This window comes from Physella acuta, unplaced genomic scaffold (assembly GCF_028476545.2).
Source record: "Physella acuta isolate Inbredline_101_S28 unplaced genomic scaffold, ASM2847654v3 ptg001453l, whole genome shotgun sequence".
Lineage (NCBI taxonomy): Eukaryota > Metazoa > Mollusca > Gastropoda > Physidae > Physella > Physella acuta.
In genome coordinates, this window is record NW_026732968.1 from 74,421 (window position 1) to 100,359 (window position 25,939).

Consider the following 25,939-nt stretch of genomic DNA (forward strand, 5'->3'; position numbering starts at 1 on the left):
ATAAGAAAAAGTGCAAGTTTTACGTCAAGACGTCCTGAGACAAATCAACTGGAGCTAATCGCTTTATAGGGCGGGCGTGAGGGGTGGGGATGCCATGAATGAGTCACAAACATTTAGGTGATCGCCATTTCGGCTTTGGCTCAGTACGGAAAAGCTTTCCTAACGAAACTCTGTGGTCCCGGCATTAGATTTTATCTCTTTCATTTTCAAAACCATGAAATGGAAGTGTAAAATCGATATTTGAGAAGATGCATTGAGCCAAATTTCATAAGGATTTAAACTGCGAAATGGTTTTGATACGTCGTGATCATAAAGATGAGAGCAGGCGTGTATTGAACCGGCCGATGACGTCACATCAAGTGTACCAATTTGCCGGTATTGTAAAACGTATGACGTCAGCGAGATAGGATGTGATCAATTTATCAACGGCCACATCATCATGTCTGGAGAATCACGAAGCGGATCTGTTCGAGTCACGTGATGCTGGCTAAGCTGGGAGGGGGGGGGGGAAGGGGGAGAGAGGGGGGGCAGAATAGGCAACCCAATAATAAACTGAAAGTTTAAAAAGATAAAAAAGAAAATGGAAACATTAAAAGATGAAGGCAGCTAAACTAACAACTGTTGCTGCTGACGTAGACCTCGAGGGGTGGGGGGGGGGGGGGGGGAAGAGAGGAGGAGGCAGGTGATATTAAAGATGAAGTAAGTATTTACTGTATCCCAGACATCTAAAATATCGTTCAAAACCCGAACCCTTGAAATGTGTTTGATGTCCTAAAGAAATCAACATCTAGGAATAATGCGAGGAGGGGGGGGGGGGGAGAAGGAAGCGAAGTGTTAAATTTATATTATTTTGTTTTTATCCGAATTCACCGAAATAAATCAGTCACCAAAAGCGCTATCTAAAATACAGTCACAACTTATCTAGCGAGCTAGATCTAATATGGTTTGCAAAACTATTCGACAGGACTTGGTATTTGTAAGAGATTTTGAAGTTCAATATATGCAAGTCAAAAATTAAATTAGCTTTAAGAGCAACTTTATCTCTAGATAGTAGGTACAAAAAGGAAGACCAAGACGCAGGTAAGCATAAAAGATGAAGCGAGCTGCCATTAGAAGAATTAGCCTTGAGATATTGAGGCCCTAGCTGCCATTAGAAGAATTAGCCTTGAGATATTGAGGCCCTAGCTGCCATTAGAAGAATTAGCCTTGAGATATTGAGGCCCTAGCTGCCATTAGAAGAATTAGCCTTGAGATATTGAGGCCCTAGCTGCCATTAGAATAGTTAGCCTTGAGATATTGAGGCCCTACGTGATAGACTGGCTACTAACAGGATGCACGAGCCAGCATCCATTAGAAGAATTAGCCTTGAGATATTGAGGCCCTAGCTACCATTAGAAGAATTAGCCTTGAGATATTGAGGCCCTAGCTACCATTAGAAGAATTAGCCTTGAGATATTGAGGCCCTAGCTACCATTAGAAGAATTAGCCTTGAGATATTGAGGCCCTAGCTGCCATTAGAAGAATTAGCCTTGAGATATTGAGGCCCTAGCTGCCATTAGAAGAATTAGCCTTGAGATATTGAGGCCCTAGCTGCCATTAGAAGAATTAGCCTTGAGATATTGAGGCCCTAGCTGCCATTAGAAGAATTAGCCTTGAGATATTGAGGCCCTAGCTACCATTAGAAGAATTAGCCTTGAGATATTGAGGCCCTAGCTGCCATTAGAAGAATTAGCCTTGAGATATTGAGGCCCTAGCTGCCATTAGAAGAATTAGCCTTGAGATATCGAGGCCCTAGCTACCATTAGAAGAATTAGCCTTGAGATATTGAGGCCCTAGCTACCATTAGAAGAATTAGCCTTGAGATATTGAGGCCCTAGCTGCCATTAGAAGAATTAGCCTTGAGATATTGAGGCCCTAGCTGCCATTAGAAGAATTAGCCTTGAGATATTGAGGCCCTAGCTGCCATTAGAAGAATTAGCCTTGAGATATTGAGGCCCTAGCTGCCATTAGAAGAATTAGCCTTGAGATATTGAGGCCCTAGCTGCCATTAGAAGAATTAGCCTTGAGATATTGAGGCCCTAGCTGCCATTAGAAGAATTAGCCTTGAGATATTGAGGCCCTAGCTGCCATTAGAAGAATTAGCCTTGAGATATTGAGGCCCTAGCTGCCATTAGAAGAATTAGCCTTGAGATATTGAGGCCCTAGCTGCCATTAGAAGAATTAGCCTTGAGATATTGAGGCCCTAGCTGCCATTAGAAGAATTAGCCTTGAGATATTGAGGCCCTAGCTGCCATTAGAAGAATTAGCCTTGAGATATTGAGGCCCTAGCTGCCATTAGAAGAATTAGCCTTGAGATATTGAGGCCCTAGCTGCCATTAGAAGAATTAGCCTTGAGATATTGAGGCCCTAGCTGCCATTAGAAGAATTAGCCTTGAGATATTGAGGCCCTAGCTGCCATTAGAAGAATTAGCCTTGAGATATTGAGGCCCTAGCTGCCATTAGAAGAATTAGCCTTGAGATATTGAGGCCCTAGCTGCCATTAGAAGAATTAGCCTTGAGATATTGAGGCCCTAGCTGCCATTAGAAGAATTAGCCTTGAGATATTGAGGCCCTAGCTGCCATTAGAAGAATTAGCCTTGAGATATTGAGGCCCTAGCTGCCATTAGAAGAATTAGCCTTGAGATATTGAGGCCCTAGCTGCCATTAGAAGAATTAGCCTTGAGATATTGAGGCCCTAGCTGCCATTAGAAGAATTAGCCTTGAGATATTGAGGCCCTAGCTGCCATTAGAAGAATTAGCCTTGAGATATTGAGGCCCTAGCTGCCATTAGAAGAATTAGCCTTGAGATATTGAGGCCCTAGCTGCCATTAGAAGAATTAGCCTTGAGATATTGAGGCCCTACGTGATAGACTGGCTACTAACAGGATGCACGCGCCAGCACCAGGCTGGAAAGGTTAAGAGGATCCCACCATCAGCAAGCGTGTGCGTCACAGCACTAATCTAACTAGCTTTATACTGACGTCATACCTACAGAACAAAACAAAAAACACGCATACACGCACAACACAAGAAAAAAAAACACCCATACACGCACAGAACAGAAAAAAATGACAAGCACACACGCGATAAAATAATTTTGTCAAGTAGATTGTGTGTTTTATGAAAGATCATTGCCCTAAACATAAAGTGATTGCAACGCGACAGCTGTCGTCTTCTACCCCCCCCCCCCCCCTTCCTTCCTTCATGATTGTGTTGTGTAAACATAAGAACAGATTAGTACGTCTCCTGCTGAGGACAATCCTACAGCTCAAGAAGGTGGATGCGCCCATGTAATCCACAGCTGTGGATAACTGCTGCAGTGGATCATGGATACACATGAGGACAATCCTACAGCTCAAGAAGGTGGATGCGCCCATGTAATCCACTCGCTGCAGTGGATCATGGATACAGCTGGCATACAGCATGATTAGACCGACAGCAGCTGTTTGATGCGACGTTTGCACGGACATCTAAATATAACATCACAAGTACATATAATACAATCATTTATATGACTACCAAACACTAGTACATGCACACAATCATACCCCTAAGCACATCCAAAGTTACAAACACCATCTAAAACACAACACCATCTAAAACACATCTAAAACACAACACCATCTAAAACACAACACCATGGACCAGTATTTTAAGTACACAAACAACCAAATCACTATTGCGAATTAGCAGCAAGCCCAAATACTTGTAAGTAAACTAAAGAGGGCCCACAGTAGGCATAAATATGACGTAAACATTGTGTTATATAACCGATACATATACATAACGATATGTTCATTATCATTGTAATTATAACTCATCATCTAACATACCTATCCATGTGTCGACCATAAACATCATAATAAAACAGTAATAATAATAGTGTATCCATTGCTAAATAAATATTATTATTGTGGCTGCCCCTCCCTCCCACGGAGAAGTCATCATAAAATGTCTCTTTCATCAGGAGAGTTACCCCCCCCCCCCTTTCGCTTAAAACCGCACGTGATTTCTCCATAGAGATTTTTTGTCATCTCTTCCCAATATTCCAGCTTTTTTTTTAAATGACGTCATTCTGACGCACTCACAAGTAAATAAGATTCAAACATCTAATGTAATTAATTGAACGGAAAGAGGATGGTAGTGGGGGGTTGGATTTGCTCCCCTTGTCAGGAGTTTTTTCTTCCCTTGTTGTAATTCGATTAGAGGGATTTACGACACCGTTCAAACGGATGAGTATAGAAACCTTACGCTAATCAATTACGTAGCACAATCGCTTCAATGTACATATTCAGATTTTTGTTTTCTTTCATAGCATTAAAACTTACTTGCAACACTGGTATTATTTACGAATTGCATTAATGCGCAATGTATTATGCATTTCACATTAATGTTACTAGTAACATTCATGTGCAATACATTATGTATTGTAATACGTATTGCAGAAATACATTTCTGCATTCCATATGAATGGTGCTTATCTTGTAAGTGAATTTCAAACCCGGAAACTTTGAGTCTAGTGTGCCGATCCGGAAACGAAAACTTATGGTTCTCACATCCGGAAGTCTATGACGACCCGGAACAGTGACGCCCCGGTGCATAGTTTTAAAGCCTTTAGTTTATATGCCGAGGCAACTGAAACAGATTAATTCTACTTCATCTGCCCAAAGTGTCTTGGGCACAAACAGAAAAATATTAGGATCCTTTTATATAAGCGACAAGCTAATCGTTTACAGTATCTACTAACAAATAAATTTTACAATGGTCAAGAAAATTTACCAGCATAGGGATAAATGGATCGTCAAAAAGAGAATTTAAAACAGACGGAGAAGTATTTAAAATATAGAAGGGTAGAGCTTGGTGTGGTTGTGTAAAACATACAAGAGAACCCACCTGGTAGAGCTTGATGATGTGGTTGTGTAAAACATACAAGAGAACCCACCTGGTAGAGCTTGATGATGTGGTTGTGTAAAACATACAAGAGAACCCACCTGGTAGAGCTTGATGATGTGGTTGTGTAAAACATACAAGGGTACCCACCTGGTAGAGCTTGATGATGTGGTTGTGTAAAACATACAAGGGTACCCACCTGGTAGAGCTTGATGATGTGGTTGTGTAAAACATACAAGGGTACCCACCTGGTAGAGCTTGATGATGTGGTTGTGTAAAGCATACAAGGGTACCCACCTGGTAGAGCTTGATGATGTGGTTGTGTAAAACATACAAGGGTACCCACCTGGTAGAGCTTGATGATGTGGTTGTGTAAAACATACAAGGGTACCCACCTGGTAGAGCTTGATGATGTGGTTGTGGCTGATGAGCTTCATGATCTGAACCTCTCTGTAGACCTTCTTCAAGTTGACTTCATCCAGCTGGGTCTTATCGATGATCTTAATGGCCACCTGTGGGGAGAACATTTTCTTAATGACACAAGTGGGGTAAACATTTTCTTAATGACACACAAAAGGGTGAAAACATTTTAATAATGACACACAAATGGAGAAAACATATAAATAATGTAGACACAAATGAGGAAAACATTTTCTTGAAATCACTAATATGGGGAAAAACATCAGCTTAATTACACAAAATGGGGGGGGGGGGGGAGAGGACATTTTTTTAAAGGCACAAAAATAGGGAAGGGACATTTTCTTAATGAAAAAAAAATTATGACAGAAGGTTACGTTTTCTTAATGGCACAAAAATGGGGTACACATTTTTTTAACGTTACTAAAATGGGAAGAGGACATTTTCTTAATGGCACAAACTTATTTCCTTAATGGCTAACTCAAGATTCTGGCCAAAAAAAAATTAACTTTCTTTATGATGTAAGGCATAAGAAATAATTTGTTTAATGGATGTGTAAGGAAAAAAAGAAGTTCACCATTAATCAATGGCAGTATTAATGGGAAAAAATGAACTGAAAGGCTGCAAAAGGTCGCCTAGTGGAAGTGTTGCCCGGTAAACTAGTTCAGAGGTTGGCTATATAAACTCTTTACAACCTGCTTCTTTTAACCTCGCTTTCAAACAAGGCTGGTGAGAAGTCTTAAATCATACCGTTTGACATGCCCTCCCCCCTGGGAAGAGTGAAGTGGGGGTATTTAGTTGTTACATAAACCAAATGAAGCTGTCAATTGTACGGAATAAAAAAAATACGAGAAGCTATACGATTACGATCTGGAATTTAAATTAGTTTACTAAGAAGAGATGTTCAAAAGCTGTAAAAAAAAAACGGAACAAATTATGAGGCGTGGCTCCATGGGATTGGTGGGGTCGATGTTTCAGTTGTTTTTCTTAATGGGAAGAGGAGGGGGTGAGGAGATCGTTGCTAGGGAGATGATGGGTCGGTGTTGGGGGGAAAGCAGGGTCCCGGTGTAGGGGCGGGGTCGATCAAGCCAAATCTGTGCGAACTCCGTTGGCCCGGGCCAAGAAAAATACCACTCACGTGGGGTTCCCTGACATTTCCCATGTCGACCAGTCACAACATCCAGAGCTGCACTATAGGTATCGATGACGTCAACGTGACGTCAGGGGCCAATCAATTGAAACTGCTGCGAGACGAGAGCATTGTCCGGGCCGAGACGTGGATGTATACATTAGCGATAAGCCCGCTCGATAAGTGACGTGGCTTAAGTAACAAACTTCATTTTTTTTTTGACAAACATGTTTAGGCTCACGCTAATCAACATTTTTTGACAAACATGTTTCGGCTCACACTAATCAACATTTATTGACAAACATGTTTAGGCTCACGCTAATCAACATTTTTTGACAAACATGTTTAGGCTCACGCTAATCAAGACACGAAACCACTGGATGAAAACAATTCGGGATGCTTTGTGGACAACAAATAATGAAAACAATACGAGGCCAGTTTTGTATCTTGTTCACCTACGCTTAGAGCTATGAAACGTTTACAAAGCACAAAGAATATTATCTGCGTCAAATGTAATCTTTGTGCGCTTGTTCTAAAAAAAGGGAGCGCACTTTAACCAGGTCTGTAAGATGGCATTCTTGTATTTTCAGACTAAGCAAATATTTCAACCAAGCGAGCAACAAGGAGCGATTTGTCCCTTGACAAACATAAAGACAAAGAAAGACAAAACAAAACGTTACAGCTAAAGGTTGGAAGATAGTATCGTCTCCCATAGCAACGGCTGGTTCAAGAATATTGTACACCAAAGAAAGGTAACCACAGCTACTTACGTCAGAGTGACGTCATTGATACTTGATCATACCATCCACTCCAATGCGAGATTGAATCGAAGGGGTAGGGTTGGGGGGGGGGGGGGGGGGGGAGGAAGCAGCGGGTAGTAGAAAATAGCCGGCGTGGCAGAGAAAGGTGTTAGCAGAGGAAGGGAATCTGTGAGAAGTAAACAGGCTGCTGGTTGAAGCAGCAGTCACGTCAACTGTACTAGAGGTCAGGGTCATCACAAGGTAACAATGTGACCCAAACATGACCGTCACTATTGATGTATTCAAGTCAGATTTATCTGCACCCACCGATCACAGCCCCAGATGTTTACCTGTGTTTTGTACAATACCACTTGAGAATTTTTTAACCTTGTTCACGTGTCATACCTTATGCCACCGTGCCAACCATCTAAATACCAACATTCTAGTGCAGTTATATAAAAGACATGTATACTAGCTCGATGACCTATCCGGCAACCACCCATATCAAAGTCCACAAAAAACGTTAGCTCTGGTGGTTCCAATGACGTCTGTCTATGCCAATCCCAAACAAAACATTATATATATATATGTGTGTGTGTGTGTGTGTGTATAGTATAACTAAAGATTACAAAACATTTCAGCCATCTCCGACACACAAGCTAACACAAGTGTTGGTCATGTCTAACGCACGAGACACCGCTACGTTCAAACAAATCCCCAGGGTTTGATATAATCAAAGTGTTTCTATCACTTTCTTATTAAGGCTGGGTATCTTTATGAGACAGCGGCGAACTGATAAAACGAATCAACTGACGGCGATAGAGAGACAAATGTTGAGCAGCGGTGCGAATCTTCCAACTCACCAGGACGAGCGTGCCTCCCCAGTTAACTCCGTATACATTTCTCCGTGGGCCGATCAATTAATGATTAGCCTCGTCTCGGCTAATGAGGTGTGACGTAAGCGGGAGACTGGGGTGTGTCATAGCCAGCTGTGCCAGGGGTTTCCTGACCTCCTTTCGCAACTGTCTACATGTATGACAGCGGGGTGTCGCCGTTGACGTCAACGATAAATCAATGGCTATTGCCCGGTGACACACGACAGCTAAAAGGCGGGGTGGGGAGGGGGGGGGTGTATCGGTATGGCGGGGAACAGGTTGGTGGAGTGGTAAGGCGAAGAAAGGTAGGTGTAGTGGTAAGCGGGGGTGGGGGGGGGGGGAGGGAAAAGGTCGGTGTAGTGGTAAGGCGGGGAACAGGTCGGTGTAGTGGTAAGGTGGGGAACAGGGAAAAGGTTGGTGTAGTGGTAAGGTCGGGAACAGGGGAACAGGTTGGCGTAGTGGTAAGGTGGGGAACAGGGGAACAGGTTGGTGTAGTGGTAAGGTCGGTAACAGGGGAACAGGTTGGCGTAGTGGTAAGGTGGGGAACACGTCGGCGTATTATGGGTTGCCCCTTAACTATGTACGACACTCTCCTAGTCCCGAGTGATTACTCACTACGACATCAATCAAGCACAAGTGCAAACAGGCGCACAAAGCAACTCATCCAGTTAGAGGAAAGCTGCATCTAAGTATGACAGCTGTAGCCAGCTAACCTCTCCATACCGGCTCCAGCTTGCAGTGATTAAACCAGCAGCGTGAAGCGATCGCTCGAGATGAAAGGTCTCCTGACCTGATCCGTCATGTGAGATGGCAACTATGTACGTATGTTATTATCCTGGTGGCACGGGATACGTGGCCGAGCTAGACGTGGACACGAGATGAAGATTGAATGGAAACTAAATGTCACCTCATATTTTTTCAAAGATCACCGTGGCAGAGGGTGTGGCGGGCAAGGGGGTGGGGGTGTCAGAATTTGAAAACAAATTGTAATCTAGAATCTAGAGGAAGTTGATTGAAAAAGTTAATCGGCGAGGCTAAGTACGGAGTAGGAGAAAAAAGCCAAAACTACCAAAACTTGGTTGAAAAAGTTAATCAGCGAGGTAAAAATCAGAGTAGGTAAAAAAAAAAAGTTTAAACTACCAAAACTTGATTGAAAAAGTTAATCAGCGAGGCTAAGTACGGAGTAGGAGAAAAAAAAAGTTTAAACTACCAAAACCTGATTGAAAAAGTTGATCACTATGGCAAAGTGCGGGATAAGGAATAAAAATTTTTAAAATATATAAAAGCTGCTACAGTTAATTTGATCAAATTTTGAAGGAGTCAACAATGTAACTTCTGTGACATAAAAATTTAATGAAATGTATCTAAACAACCAATGAATGGATCTAAGTGAAGGAATTTCGTTTGGCAGGCCAGAAGATAAAAAAATACTTAAAAAAAAACTTTTTAAAAAACCACGTTTTTCTTGTGGACTAAAAAGTAAAAAATAACTATTTACATACATTTGATGACAAAAAACGTGGGTACGTTCACCATCAAATTTCCCGACCCATCTGCCCGACCCACGTTTTTTGTCATCAAATGTATGTAAATAGTTATTTTTTACTTTTTAGTCCACAAGAAAAACGTGGTTTTTTAAAAAGTTTTTTTTTAAGTATTTTATTTTCTCCTTTTTAGTCCGTTGCTACACATGAAAAACGTGGTTTTTAAAAAGTTTTTTATATAGTTTATTTTCTACTTTATCTAATCACTTGATTAAGTATGACTTGACTAAGTGTTTTTAAATACACGGACTAAAAAAATCTTGAGCGACCGATACGCTTTAAACAGAGAAAGGGTGTAATTTACGTTGCTGGCGTGGAGATCTACTCACGAATCACGTGATCAAATCTCCCATAAACAAACAAATAAATGCGAAGCTGAGTTAAGGAAAAACGTGTTTATGTGTATTTTAGCATGCCCAGCGTACCAACCGTGTCACCGTTAACAATGTGTTACCGTGTCTGTTCTCCTTTTTAGTCCGTTGCTACACATAAAAAACGTGGTTTTTTAAAAAGTTTTTTTTAAGTATTTTATTTTCTCCTTTTTAGTCCGTTGCTACACATGAAAAACGTGGTTTTTAAAAAAGTGTTTATAAATACACGGACTAAAAATCTTGAGCAACCAGGATTCGAACCTGGGTTGTCGCGGCCACAACGCGAAGTACTAACCACTATACGATCACGGCCAGCGCGCTCACATCGATTGGGGCCGAAGTAACTGTGTCAATAGGCCTCAAGTCTTGTCGGTATCTTTAGAAATCATGTCCTCAATTTTATGGTCCTTGGGGCGTAATTAAATTAAGCTAATTACGGTCACTAATTGCTAGTTTTTATGATTGCATCTGAAATTGTTAGGCGAAAGTAGCATGCATGCCAAATTTCAGGTCTCTAGAGCAATCAGAAGTGGGCTAATTTTCGATGTCAATTTTAACAACAAACAAACAAACAAACGCGAATCTGAGTTAAGAAAAACGTGTTAAAAAGATGTTAGTAGTGGGAGGCTTTGCATTTATGTCGTCACACACCTAGTGTGTGTGTGGGGGGGGGGGGGGGGGGCTCAGACTTAATTTACAATGTGAGGACATTGTGACGTAGTATTTAAATGAAATGGCGAAAAACATATGCTAATTTATGTAATTAGTGTTTATGTCGGTGCACTATATGACGTTAACTTAGTGGGTGGTTTTTTTTTGGTGATGACGTATTATGGGGGGTAGGGAGAGAAGGAATAGACACAGTTAGTGCTACAGAATTCACAGACGACCCTTAACTCAACAAGCTCGTAAACTAGCATGTAGTTCTAAGATACACTACACATTTTAAAAAGAATCGTCTTATGTGCACTTCTATGAAACCCAACAAATTCCTTAATAGTTAGAAATTTTAAAAAACGCAAATTACTTTATTTTACTTCCTCAAATTGAAACGTAATTAATTTGTTTTAAAAAAAATTCAGGTGAAAATAATTTCATGAAAATGAAAGCCTTAGAAATAATGCATAAAGCATTAAATTATTAATTAAAGCATTAGTTATGAATGAGTGCACGAAAATGAAAGCATTGGAATGGAAGCATGTAAACGAAAGTGTGTAGCCAAAAAATGTTTAAGCGTTAGTCAACATGCCCTAGTTTCCATTTTTCAATCAAGCTCTGAGATTTCAGCCAAGCATGCGTACCTTGGCCCAGCTTAAACCGGTACGGTTTCAGTCGACGGCCCAAGTCAAAAGATTGACGTCACCACATAGACTACAAGCACTAAAGGGAGAAATGACGCGGCGCTTGTGTGTGACCTCTAGCGCTAGCAGGACATGTTCCGATTTTAGAGCAAAAAAGGTCATAGATTGTGTTAGGCCTAGTTTGTACAGTCGATATTTTTGTAGTGTGATTTTATATATATATATATATATATATATATATATATATATATATATATATATATATATATATATATGAATGTGTATTTATTTTTGTAAAACACGTTCCCTTAACGTGCCGAGGTCACGGGCACAGGTGAACTGTACTACATCTGCTCTGACAAGTGTAAAAGATTTGAAGCCAAGCGCCTAGAACACTAGCTCACAATATGATTGATAGAGTGATCGCCCCTACCTAGTCATTTTGGCATATCACCCCTTTTTGTTATCAATAAAAACATAATCCGAGGTAATGAATTTAAATGGGGAAAACTCTAAAAAATTCCACAGCATTAAAAAGGTCGAAATGAAGTTTAAAAAATTGACCACAACCCCACAAATAAAATGGGCGACAGACAGGACATTGAATGAGACCCAAGGCTAAAAGCAAACGGACATTTCCCAGCTATGATGGGTACCTGATTCACGTCAGAGAAACATAGGTGGCTGGGCATAGTACTAACCACACTAAATCCCCTCTTATGCCCATATCACTAAAACAGATAACTCTACTTCATCTGCCCCATATGTCTTGATCAAGAAGGGAAAAGAAGATGATGATGATAAAATTAAACAACAGGATACGCAACAACTGCAACAATTTTTAATGTGTTAATTTTCATTCTGACCAAGACTTACGACCAAAACATTAATCGTATTGTTCGTTAACTTAAGTTTGTTTTCACATGATATTCAAATGTGCATATTTCAATCTTCTAGTAAACATCACCCCAATATTCTAGCATACTATGCACTTATTTCAACACCAGCATCCCCACCAATAACAGAAGCGGATACACATGCGTGTAGCCCATACTAAAGCACGTGAGCTGACCACTTGGACTAGTTCACGTGAGTTTTAATTATTAACAATACCCTCCTTGTAAAAGGAACGGATTTAGCCACTTACTAACAACGCATGCTGAAGGAAGTAGAATGAAGGAAAATTGCAGAGTGCATGCGGTGGATGTCTGGTAGATATCAGAGAGGGGGAGAGGAAAGGTTAAGCAGTGTAAAAATCCTACATTAAAATGGTTAGTTGTTAAAGGTGATTAGGGAATGTCTATAAGTCACGTCAAATCTAGTAGGGTCAAGAGTGGCTCAGTTTTGTGACCGTATGCTTTGTAGATTAAGGGGTCAGACTTCGATGACGATAAGGGGAGAGGACAAAAGGTAAAAATTGCGTCACATTAAGGAAGTATCCTTAGCGAGTGCGTCACATTAAGGAAGTATCCTTAGAGAGTCCCACGTATGCTTCGCGAGTCCCACGAGTGAAATTAAAAACGATGTAATTTTCCCAGGTTTGTTTTCTGTAACTACCCACGTCAAATAAAACACTGCCGCAGTCAACAAGCAAGCTCTCATTGTACACACACCATGCGTCACAACAACCTACAAAACAACAAAAAGTGCTCAGTAACAGTAGGGGGAGAGGGAGTTGCCCAAATTGTGTGACGGATCATAACAATAATTAAACAGTGACGTAGGGGAATAAGGGTCGTGTGGACTAGGAAACGAGGGGTAAGGAAGGAAAGGTGGAGAAAGGAAGGAAAAGTGGAGAAGGGAAGGAAAAGTAGAGAAGGAAGGAAAATGAGCATGGAAACGTAGAGAAGGGAAGGAAATAAAAATATGTAACGGTATGTGTGTTAACCAACCTAAAAATGTCAAACCAAAACAAACAAAACGTCATGCGCATGACTTTCCTTAAAACCAAGATAATTAATTATCCTAAAGTTTAATGTTATTATGGTGTGTCGCAAGCATGCAATCATAATGAGGAAGTCGCAAGAATTATTTCCAGTAACGTATCATTGTTGCCGCAGAAAAAAATATTGGACACAGCATCAATAATTCACCTCTTATATACCATACAAGAAATGTTACAGAGGGGAGCGTCAGAAATGTGTTACAGAGAGGAGGGAGGCACAAAAATAGTTACAGAGAGGAGGGAGGCACAAAAAATAGTTACAGAGAGGAGGGAGGCACAAAAAATAGTTACAGAGAGGAGGGAGGCACAAAAAATAGTTACAGAGAGGAGGGAGGCACGAAAAATAGTTACAGAGAGGAGGGAGGCACGAAAAATGTGTTACGGAGAGGGAGGCACAAAAAATAGTTACAGAGAGGGAGGCAAGAGAAATGTGTTAAAAGAAGGTAGGCATAAGAAATGTATTTCAGAAAAGTATGTTGTCGTCAATAAAACTAAGAGATGCATGTAATGTGCATAGAATTCAAAAGCCAACACACATATAACGGGTTCCACATCAATCGTTATTTAACCATGACAAGTGTTCAATGGGTACGAATTCGATCATTGGACCACGTCAAATAATTAACCCAACCATCGTGTACACTCATTAAAGAGGTGGGGAAGTAAGGCAGCATTCCAGAAGAGACTATGATGATGGATAGAAGATATCTAACCACGCATCTTGAAGGTCGTAGACTCGTATTGTTTACCTGCACTCATGTATACATCAGTTTGTTTGTTGATGTTTATTGCACCATAGCGGCGGATAACATGATTTCTTTAAATAAATAAGCAAGGAAGAATTTACGAGAGACATTTCTAGCACTTCAGTTATGTTGATCATCTAAACCACAATGCTAAGCCTAGAGTCTAAATAACAACAGTTAATTAAAAGAGATCAAAGGATGAAATTACCACGGCAATCCTTACGTGTCGCTAAAAATGCGATAGTCACCAACTCGTTATTTAATGAGCAAGGGCTAATGCATGTCAATAATTAATTAGCTCGCATACCATCAAACTTTCAAACTGAAATATAACAATAGGGTGTAGTTTATGCAGTACTGGGAGACACGCAACTGTTGTTTTGAAATACATGTGTTAACACGGTGGTAACAAACATCACTTGATGTTTAGCACTGATTAGGTCTACCCGCTTTGATCCATCCGTACCAGTCTAAGGCACCAACTTTAAAAATTCCTCAATAACAGAGAGGCATCAGATTTTTACAACCCATTTTTGTCGGTGGCGCTGTTATAAATAAAAAGTTTGAACTGGAAGAAAATTATTCTAGACGCCCAGCTGAGAACAGGGAAGTTCGTTGGCTAAGAAATCCGTGAAAAATAAGATTAACAAATGTTGTATTGAATGTTACGAGCATGGTACATTTAAATAGCAGCACATTTTTGTCAGCGTTTTTTTTTTCTCCGTGCAGCTGTCATTACAAAGATCGACAAAGAACACGCGATAAACACACTTCAACCGTTGGTTTAAAAAGCCTGGGATTAAAACAAGGACTAATGCCAATATTTAAAAAAAACTAATTACAGCTCAGATCATACAAGCCGTCCCTACCAGCTATTGCCTAACTGATACCATGAACAATGTACAGAGCACAAACAATGTTTGGAGTACCTTACTCCCTGATAAAAGCGTCCAGTAAAAAACTACCAATTGTTTGTAAATATGTTCAGGAAATATAGAAAGTAAACAGAACCCACTAACAAACAAACAAAAATTACACTTAAAAAAAAATCTGTTTCAAGAAATACATTACAGTAAACCTTATGTTTACCTGTCGTTAATGAAATGGGATAGAGAAAAAACCGATGTCTGGTACGGAGGCCGACGCTTTGCGAGGCAAATTTCATTAAAGATATCTCTGTGCACCAGTAGCCATTGACGTCATACGAGGATTACAAAAGCTTATGGATTTTGTGGGAGACGGGGAATGTGTAAATCATGGGCAATTGTTCCACGGAGTTGATTCAAGCACGTTAGGTCCAGACACTTAACACTACAACAGCCACCAGCTCTACAGGTGAGGACTACAACAGCCACCAGCTCTACAGGTGAGCACTACAAGACATTGGGGGGGGGGGGGGGGAGAGAAAACCTGCTATGGATAGCATCGTCTACATTGTAATTTTTCACTTTTTCGAGTTGGGGGTGGGAGAATAAAAATATGAAATTTATAGAGAAGAAACTGCCAGTAAACAAAACAAAGTCCAATCTTTAGTACAAAACACGTCTTCAAACTTCAAATGTTTACTTGCCAAAAATTTCAACCTAACTATTACTGGGGTACTCGACGTTGGAGAATAAATATGGTCACTCTCATTTCCCCAGCAACATTATTGGGGCGGGGCGCTGGGTCAGTAGTGCACAAGAAACACGATACCACCAAATCGTATCCCACTAGTTTCGTTTGGTTTCGTTTTCTTTTTTTAAAGTAGAACGGCTATGATAAAATCTTAAAACATATTAACTGTCAAAAGTAAAATAGAAATTGATTTTGTGTCTACTGGAGTGACAGTCTGTAGGTTTTGAACTGGTTTTAAGATGGCATTTACGTCAGACGTAGGTAGCGGCGAGGTAAATACAGGGCAAGGGGGGGGAGCTTTAGCACAAATAACAGCATTATGCCAGTGTATTCACTTGTCCGTCCACGTCGTCAATGGTTCTCAAACCTGCAGGTGTTACCACCCCACACCCCAGAGGACGGTGATACCTGCCGGGGAGGGCCGAGAACCCGCTAATTAACAGGAAGTCAGACAAGTTTAATCCAGCAAGGCAACGGTGTTAACCCCCCTCACGGCCTCTTCCTGTCCTACTTAAGTACCTGCTAGCACACCTGGGGGGGAAAGTTAGCTACAGGAGGAACGAAACCTTCAAGATTTATCACCTAACAACGACTTACATAAAAAGGTAAATTGTTAAGACTGCAAGTCTGAAAAGGTTAAATGCTTGGTATAAATCAACCCCGTCTACCTAACAGCGCCATAAAGACCACCACCTTACCCCCCGCCGCTGCAAATTCATCCGTCAACCTCGTTGAACAACACCCAGATTCCGCACAAGTACAACAAAAATAAGTTCTATGATTTTATTCACCCAGATTCCGTACAACATATTCCAAATGCCCTCCCCCAATACGTAAACAAAGGTACAATAGAAGCGTTATATGTTTGCAAAACTTTCATTTTTATAAAACTTCATTAATCATACACGACAATTACATTTACGAAATTATAATTACTGTTTATAAAGACTAAGCGAGCATAAAAAGTTTGGCAGCAATTTGAACACATCGCACAATTAAAGCAAACTGTAAATTATTTTACCCACTATTCAGACTTATAGCATGCGGTTATCTTCAAGATTTAAAGTAACAAGAATCTGGCGTCTTAATTAAATTAATGTTCTTTACTTAAAGACGTTGCTGTGTAGCTTTAATACCAAAAAGTAAAAAAAAAAAGAAAAAAAATCATGGCCCCATGAAGAGCTAGTGTGTGTGTTTATGTTGAATGCAATGATTAAAGAAACCCGCAGACTCAACAAAGGCAAATGTAAACGTGATTGGGCGGGGGAAGAGAAGGCTACGACACGAGGCTAACAACTCGACCAGACGCATTCTCTAGACGCCGCCATGGAGGCGATGCTCGGCGTGTGGGCAGGTCTCCAACACAAATACATGTCACCCCCCCCCCACCACACAAATACATGTCACCCCCCCCCCCACCACCACACAAATACATGTCACCCCCCCCCCACCACACAAATACATGTCACCCCCCCCCCCCACCACCACACAAATACATGTCACCCCCCCCCCACCACACAAATACATGTCACCCCCCCCCCCCCCACCACACACACAAATACATGTCACCCCCCCCCCCCCACCACACAAATACATGTCACCCCCCCCCCCCACCACACAAATACATGTCACCCCCAACCACACACACACAAACAAACAAACACGTTGGCTAATGGTGGATAACAAATGAGCACTCCCGATGTTCTTTTGTAGTTTCCACCCACCTGCTTTCTTAGTGTTCATGACACGAATTTCTTCTAATGCAATTAAGATCTTCGCATCAAGCATTAAATTACAGGCTGGGTAAGTGTTCGGTGTCATTTTGATTACTGTACAGTACAAAGCAACGTGTGTGTATATATATATATATATATATATATATATATATATATATATATATATATATATATATATATATACATTATGCATCTATATATACATACATATACATAGTGAAAGAGATAGAGGTGAGGAGAGATAGATAAATCATGACGTAACATACAGATAAAGCAATTTAAAGTCAAGTGTTTCGGCTGGTCTAAAAATGGGACGGTCACAAATCTGCCCACTTCAACTACCACTAAATACAAAAGATAAGTCTCTCAGGCTCAGTGTGGGTATGGCTTCGTCAAGATTGGGTCCAAGGTCCAACCAGTCGGCTTAGTACGCTCTATGGTCATACAGAAACAACAGCAAACTCGTCCATTAAGACACACACACACACACATATATATATATATATATATATATATATATATATATATATATATATCACTGGAGTTTAGAGGTTTATTAACGTTATACTGTTGGGTACTGGTATAAAAAAAATACCCCGATATAAAGATATAATGAAAGCCATGATATATTTTTTTGTATATCGATCCTCTTTCCCATATTGAAATAACAAACTGCCGTCAATTAAAATAAAGAACATGCCGGCTAATGACCCAAAATTGCTTTATGTCTCACGAGCACTTGGGCGAGGTAGAATAAAAACATATTAAAGCTTTAACCTCCGGCTGGGGGAAAAAATTCCAATCAGCGAATCCCAGACAAGTCTTATATGTGGATAGAATCGTGCAGTGGTCACGTGTTTGACCGCACGTGCGGTTTTAGTGCTCGCTTACAACAGTTCTATTTTAATTGTATGAACACTTTGAACTATCTTCCACAGGACTGTCATAGTTACACTGGTCTAATGAACGATCTTTAGTAGGACTGTCACATTGGTCTAATGAAGAACTGTCACATTGGTCTAATGAAGGACTGTCACAATGGTCTAATGAAGGACTGTCACATTGGTCTAATGAAGGACTGTCACATTGGTCTAATGAAGGACTATTACATTGGTCTAATGTAGGACTGTCACATTGGTCTAATGAAGGACTGTCACTGTGGTCTAATGAAGAACTGTCACATTGGTCTAATGAAGGACTGTCACAATGGTCTAATGAAGGACTGTCACAATGGTCTAATGAAGGACTGTCACAATGGTCTAATGAAGGACTGTCACAATGGTCTAATGAAGGACTGTCACAATGGTCTAATGAAGGACTGTCACAATGGTCTAATGAAGGACTGTCACAATGGTCTAATGAAGAACTGTCACACTGGTCTAATGAAGAACTGTCACATTGGTCTAATGAAGAACTGTCACAATGGTCTAATGAAGAACTGTCACAATGGTCTAATGAACGATCTTCGGCAGGACTGTCACATTGGTCTTTTGTCACATTGAACATAATCAGCGACGTTGTCAAAATGTCAGCATAAACTATCAGCGCTACCTCCAAAATATCGGAAGTCAAGTAAGAGTTAAATGACAACTTGATATTATCCCACCTGAAACACAACTTAGAGCCGACACCTCTCCACGTTCAACGTATATGCACTTACTATACAAGCTAGACAAAATGTCGTGTAATACGTTTTATTTTCACGTAAACATTCAGCTTCAATCATGCTATGGAGCATTATGTAAAATCGACGAATTTTCTTTTATTTTGTGTTCAACGAAATCTTCGCCTGAGTGGACGAAGCCGTCGAGTCAGACAACAAAGATGTGATCGAACGAGATTAATATATTCAATCATGGGAACACAGTGTAAGCCAAACGTGCGAATAGAAAAGTCAATGCTAGTGACATATATGAAAAGAAATTTTAAGCTTTAAATAATATGCACTCCCAGCATTGTGTAGACGAATACATTAGCAAGCCCAATCGTTTCAATGCGTTTTATATCGATTGCCGCACAGGTAATCAAAGTGTATCGGTGTAGAGGTTCTACAAGTTTAGATTAGCATACACGGCGGGCGTTAGAAATACGATTTGTCAGACACCGGCTGACGGTGGGATTAGGTTTAGGGGCCCACGTGACCCGGCATTGATCGGCCTATTGACGAGTATCGGATCTCTTGTTATCTATGACGTACGTCGGACATTCCACGCTCCGGGGGAGAAGACTGGGGGCTGGGGGGCAAAAAGTGGCACAATCGTGAGGAAAACCACGGCCCAGATCGTCCTTTATCCTAACCCTGAAGCCGACGACAGCGTTCTATATGCAGCCTGTCTATAACAAATATTTTAATGAGTTGCGCAACATTTTAAAGTACACAAAGCGATATTCATTAACGCTATTTCGGATTACAGTGCGGTATCGTATATTCAAATTGTACGTCTAGAATTTAAAAAAGAAAATATTTCATTGATTTAGCCTAAAATCTAAAGAATGACGTCATCGCTGATATGATTTGTTACTTTTTTTTAAAGAAAAAAGTAACATCTGTAAACAATAGAAGAACAGACGAACAGCTATCCAGGGTCAGTGACGCAGTTACAAGATAACAGGACACTATCAGCTGATAAACCCAACACATGTGTGCCCCCCCCCCCCCTTTCTTCCTTTCACCAAGCCATGAACAATAAGCCTTAAACTTCAGACCATCCAGTTTTTAATAAACACACTACATCCTAGGCTGTTGTCTATTTCTTATCAGTCCATACAACAAGCTGGGAAACACACAGATTGAAGTGAGAATAAGTGACACTAAAAATAAACTCAAAGACCCTTGTGCGTATTCACGGAGCGAGAACGCTAGTTTATACACGTTCACACAACCTCGCATACACGAACGAAAAACATTTTCATCCCCTGTATTACATTTGCTGATGTGCGTAGAATTCAATACCTTTCATAGCATGGCGATCAGTCATCAGTCGTTTTACATTCTCAACATACGTGGGTGATTTTGAACTATCTTTATTAACGGGGTTAAGTTAAGGACATGACTCGCTAAGTCACCCTAGTGCTACCCGATAGACTAGGTATACCGTCAGGATAACATAGGAAAGATCTAGATATAAATACGACACATTCATTAAACATAAGCACCACAATGCGGACCCCTGGAGGGTAGCAGAGAGGTCACACACCGTTACACTCGTGTCTCCGTCACCAGACAAATCAGCACTACCGTCACTACTGTGTCTATAAGGCTACTCGACTCTCCAGTGTATAAGACTACAACACAAGTCAGGTTTAACATTACAACAAGCAGAATCATTTGACACCAAGTCTACTCTAGGGACACCTAGATAATAAACAATATTAAAGTACGATTTAAATGTTTTAACAATCGATCAGCCAATGGTATTTGTCAAAAATAACCTCCATACATCGCTATAAATACAGACTGTTTATTTATCTGTGAGAAAACTTGACTGGATAACTGTAAACCCCATCTACCTATCCATGTAACCACCAACGATGTCCATCTACATATTCATGTAACCACCAACGATGTCCATCTACATATTCATGTAACCACCAACGATGTCCATCTACATATTCATGTAACCACCAACGATGTCCATCTACATATTCATGTAACCACCAACGATGTCCATCTACATATTCATGTAACCACCAACGATGTCCATCTACCTATCCATGTAACCACCAACGATGTCCATCTACATATTCATGTAACCACCAACGATGTCCATCTACCTATCCATGTAATCACCAACGATGTCCATCTACCTATCCATGTAACCACCAACGATGTCCATCTACCTATCCATGTAATCACCAACGATGTCCATCTAGCTATCCATGTAATCACCAACGATGTCCATCTACCTATCCATGTAACCACCAACGATGTCCATCTACATATTCATGTAACCACCAACGATGTCCATCTACCTATCCATGTAACCACCAACGATGTCCATCTACATATTCATGTAACCACCAACGATGTCCATCTACCTATCCATGTAATCACCAACGATGTCCATCTAGCTATAGATGTATTCACCAACGGTGTCCATCTACCTATCCATGTAATCACCAACGGTGTCAATCTACTTATCTATGTAATCACCAACGACGCCCATCTATGTACTAGCCAACGATGCCCATGTACCTACATATGTAATCACCAACCAGAAGCATATAGAAGATATTCTCGTGGATTGTTGTTATTCCCTTCTCCTCCCACAGCAGGAAATTAATTCTTCACAAAGCCATGCATTCTCCGTGACTCGGACACGACATTCATTAGTGTCAGTAAGCTTTTAACGTTTTTCTTGCAAACAATTTGTCAAGGTAAAAAAAAAAAAATACTGAGTTTATAAGGAGGCGCCAGTCTAATCAGAGAAGAAACTGCTATCTGTCACAAACTTTGATTATTCAACAAGGTGTCAAGGTTTACAATTACTGTGCGGTTTAATGAACTTCCTTAGAAAGCAGTGAAGGAAATATATTGATCACCCATTGGTTGTTTGTTTGTTTTTTAAACTTAAGACAGTATAGATTGATTTTTGAAGGCACCATATATGATGTACGCATTTCATGTGAACAGAAGGTTACAAGTACGTGATGGTGAAAAGTATGTTTTACATGTAGACAGCAGTAAACTCACTCAACTTTGGCACACATGGACACACGTCTCTAATCTACTCATCGCCATTAATGTCATCAGAATAAAGAAGAACAGCAGTCATCCGCTTCATCAACACAAGCTGGATGAGAGTGTTCCACGACAAACATTAGGCGGCACAAGCATTTAAAGAAACAATAAGAGGATTAAACCCCGTGAACTTCCAAGTCGAAGTCGGTAATTTGCAACATGTCTCTCCCCCCCTCCCCCACTCTCTACGCAAGCCCGCATGTCTACACTATTAGCTCAATAGCACTACATACGATGTATAAACGAAGTAAAGCTAATAAGTGTATTAGGCAAGTTAAATATCTCTAACAACCGACGTATTTTTTTCTACTGATATTCTCGCCAGTTAAATAAAGACAAGTCCACGCGCATGTTTTGGGTATAGAAAAACAATACTAACTTAGGTGTAATTAGTAAATCACTGCAAGCAAAATCAAAAACTCTGCCCTAAACTGACAGTTACCTAACACAAGGCAACTCAATTATTACATCACCGTTTAGTATCGTTTGAAGCTATTGATTTTTTGTTCACTGTGTAAGTACATGAAGTTCACACAGGGTAAGATTTATCTGTCTGTTCTTATGTTCTTTTTTACGTCTGTGTCATACGCCCGTCCCATGGGAGCAATCCCAATTAATTATATCAAGACAAATTGTGTTCTGTGGTGCAATGGACAGATTTCGTCCAGTAAGAAATTTGTGCTCACTAACATATACAACTAAAAGCATTGATGAAGCAGCCCGTAAGTGGTCAGATAAAGGACATAGCTGTCATAGGAGCTGAAGAGACAATAGCTGTCTTTACAAAATACACAGCAGTGACAAGATACAAGACCCAGATAGTGACATCTCTGACTTAACAGTAGCAGTTTTAAGAATGTTAAAATTAAAATGACTAAAGACAAGGCAACTTGTCACTTCATTACTATTGTAACTAATGTACAACAAAATAGGACAAGGCATGGTGCATGAATACTATAGAGCACACACATTCGTAACTTTCTAATAAGATAATTTTTATCATAATAATTTTGTTTGCCCATACCACAAGAATACTATCAAATTTCCCCACACCTTAGGAATACCATCAAATTTCCCCAAACCCCAGCAATACCATCAAATTTCCCCACACCCCAGGACTACCATCAAATTTCCCCACACCCCAGCAATACCATCAAATTTCCCCACACCCCAGCAATACCATCAAATTTCCCCACACCCAAAGAAAACCATACAAATGCCCTTAATACTTTAAAATTTCCCTTTACCTCAAGAATACTTTAAGTTCCCCACCCCTTCCTGGCTTTGATGCATATCTGATTAAAGTTAAAGTTTGGTGAGGATGCAGTTGATCACATTAAACAACACAATGTCTATATATTATTATTATTTTATGCTGACTGATAATGACAGATGAACTATTTCAGCACACTGTTTAGTATGGATGGCATACATTTTTAAGCTAGTATATTAGTTCTCAAAATGACCTACATTGAATAAACTGTAGAACTGATTTGGTTTTTGGTTTGTTTTTTTTATTACCAATGTCATTAAAAATGTTGAAAAAAAATATTAAAGCTTATGTGTATATTTTTTTTCCTGTTTTCATAACTAGACTATTAGTACAAAATAAAAATTAATGTATCCAAATATTTGTTTCCAGCTCCACTATATTTTACAACTATACAATAAATTATTTTTTTTACTGCACTTAAATAGAAAGTGTCATTATTTTTGTTGACAATAATAATAAGTTTTGGTGATACAAACAAATCCATCAAAATATTAGTTTATACAGTGAACATTTAACCACCAAAATCTGTACAACAATCCACTAAAAGGTGTTGTATTGACCAAATACATGTATTTTCTCAAATTAATTAAATTTTATCATATAGGCCTAGATATTTTATTTTATTTTCAAAGGTTCATTTAATTTCTATGGTTAAGTATTGTAGGTCCGACTAACAAAATAGGTTTAAAATCAGGGATTTTATCTAAGTTTTATCTCACTATTTCTGTTGAAATCATGAGCTTTACAAGAAACTTAAAATAATCAGAAATAATTATTAGAGACATAAGATTTAGATAGCATAAAGAGAGGATTAGATAGACTTCAATTAAGCCAGAATAAGCACATTATAATTTACCTATTAGTATTTGAATATGTATTTTGATTAGCTTGCATATTAAAGTGACAAACGCAAAAATAAAAAAAAAATTAAAAAAAATATTTAGGCCTAATGGGTTGTTAGATCCATTAAAGTCAAATTACGATTTTAATAAAGCTAGAATAAAATAAACCAAATGTAAATCCCAAATTAAACTCTAGTGGAAGAAATAACAGTAGTGGAACATGTAGGTTTGCATTTTTAAAATAAACACACCTCTAAATTTAACTAAATTATGAATGCTATTATGATTAGGCCCTGTAGTTGATTAACCTTAACTAAGTCGAAGAGTTCCTTGTTAGATCCACACACTGTGCGCTCTGTGTGTATAGAGCTAGATCTTGATCTAGAATCTAGTTAGAATTATGTATTATAGTATAGGCCTAACTAGATCTAGATTCTAGATCTAGATCTAAATCTAGTAACAGCAAACCTAACTTAGATAACTAGCCTAGATCTAGCATTCTAGACTAGCTTGAATGATGCTAGATTAAGATAGTGCTACAGCCTAGTACTAGATCTAGATTCTGTTGCTTAATCACAAGATCTAGATCTAGATCTAGATCTAAACTAGATCTAGATCTAGATTTAGTCAAGACAAGAGGACACAATCAGGCAGGCTACAGTAACGTAACACTAACACTGACTAACAGTAACAGTGTGTAGTGTGTACAGTAGGCCTGTGTAATTTAGTCTTGAGCTATTCTAGATTTAGAATTCTATAACTAGATCTACACAAAGTATTTTCTTTACTTTAGTTAAGGGCTTAAGGACTAGATTTTTGTTAGATGTAGAGTGAGTATTCTAGAGACAAGAGTCTAGCTATTCTACATTGAACTTTGGCTGAACTTTTGATTTGTGTTGCTGGTTACTAAAAAAAGAGAACGTAAAATTTAAGTGACTAATGTTTAGTCTAAAATGTAGAGCACACGAGCTGTATGACATTCCAGCACTGAAGTTGTTGTTGTTACATTACATAACAGCAAAATTGTTCGGCTTTTTTATTTTTTATCATAAATACAAAAACGATAAAGTTTCAAAACACGAACCTCTGTTTTCGTGATCCGGTGTTTGGCAAGTTTGACAACAGCAAAGTTTCCCTTGCCGATAGTCCGTTCTATATCGTAAAATCCAACTCGGATTTGCCCTTTCGGCCTATCCGCCATGACCATTGTTTAGGGTTTCGATTTCATTAAATCTGCAAAGTATAGATCTACGAGGCCACTTTTCAATCGTGTTAGGCCTCGAAAAATTCTCCAAACACCCGACATTTTCTTTACTACCGATATTCTCGCATGGCGCTTCCGACTATGAGTGACGTCATTCTGACGTCAGACTCACCTATTATCTGATTCGAAGGCGGAGTTTCGAACATGACCGTTGCTAAGAAGCGTGACGCAAGTGATCGTCGTGTGCTACTAACGTTCCGGGGGGAGGGAGGGGGGATTTAAGAAAGGGTAAATTTCTATTCGTTCACTTACTCACCATCGTGTATTTCAGGCTGTAAACAATAGTCCGATGACTAATGTCGATGTATTTTTTAAATATCTTAACATCAAGAACGTATTATTTCTGGAGACCAAGATTTTAAAAGCCTTTAGCATCCTTAAGTAAAAATTTCGCGTTTAGAGACATATATGCCTATTTGACTACAGATCTTGACAAATAATTTAGTAGATCTAGAATTTAGATACATGT

At 39.6% G+C, this 25,939-nt stretch overlaps 1 protein-coding gene across 1 annotated transcript in view; it reads right to left on the bottom strand.

Annotated features, from left to right (window-relative positions):
* LOC131928010 (serine/threonine-protein kinase SIK2) overlaps window positions 1–25,548 on the bottom strand; it is a 40,068-nt gene extending 14,520 nt beyond the window's left edge. Inside the window, exons 1-2 of the mRNA XM_059283890.1 lie at window positions 25,291–25,548; window positions 5,325–5,441 (exon numbers count right to left, since the gene is read on the bottom strand). Coding sequence (XP_059139873.1) covers window positions 5,325–5,441; window positions 25,291–25,413 — 240 coding nt within the window. The 5' untranslated portion in view covers window positions 25,414–25,548. The remainder of the gene's footprint in view (window positions 1–5,324; window positions 5,442–25,290) is intronic.
* Between the last annotated feature and the right edge of the window lie 391 nt (window positions 25,549–25,939).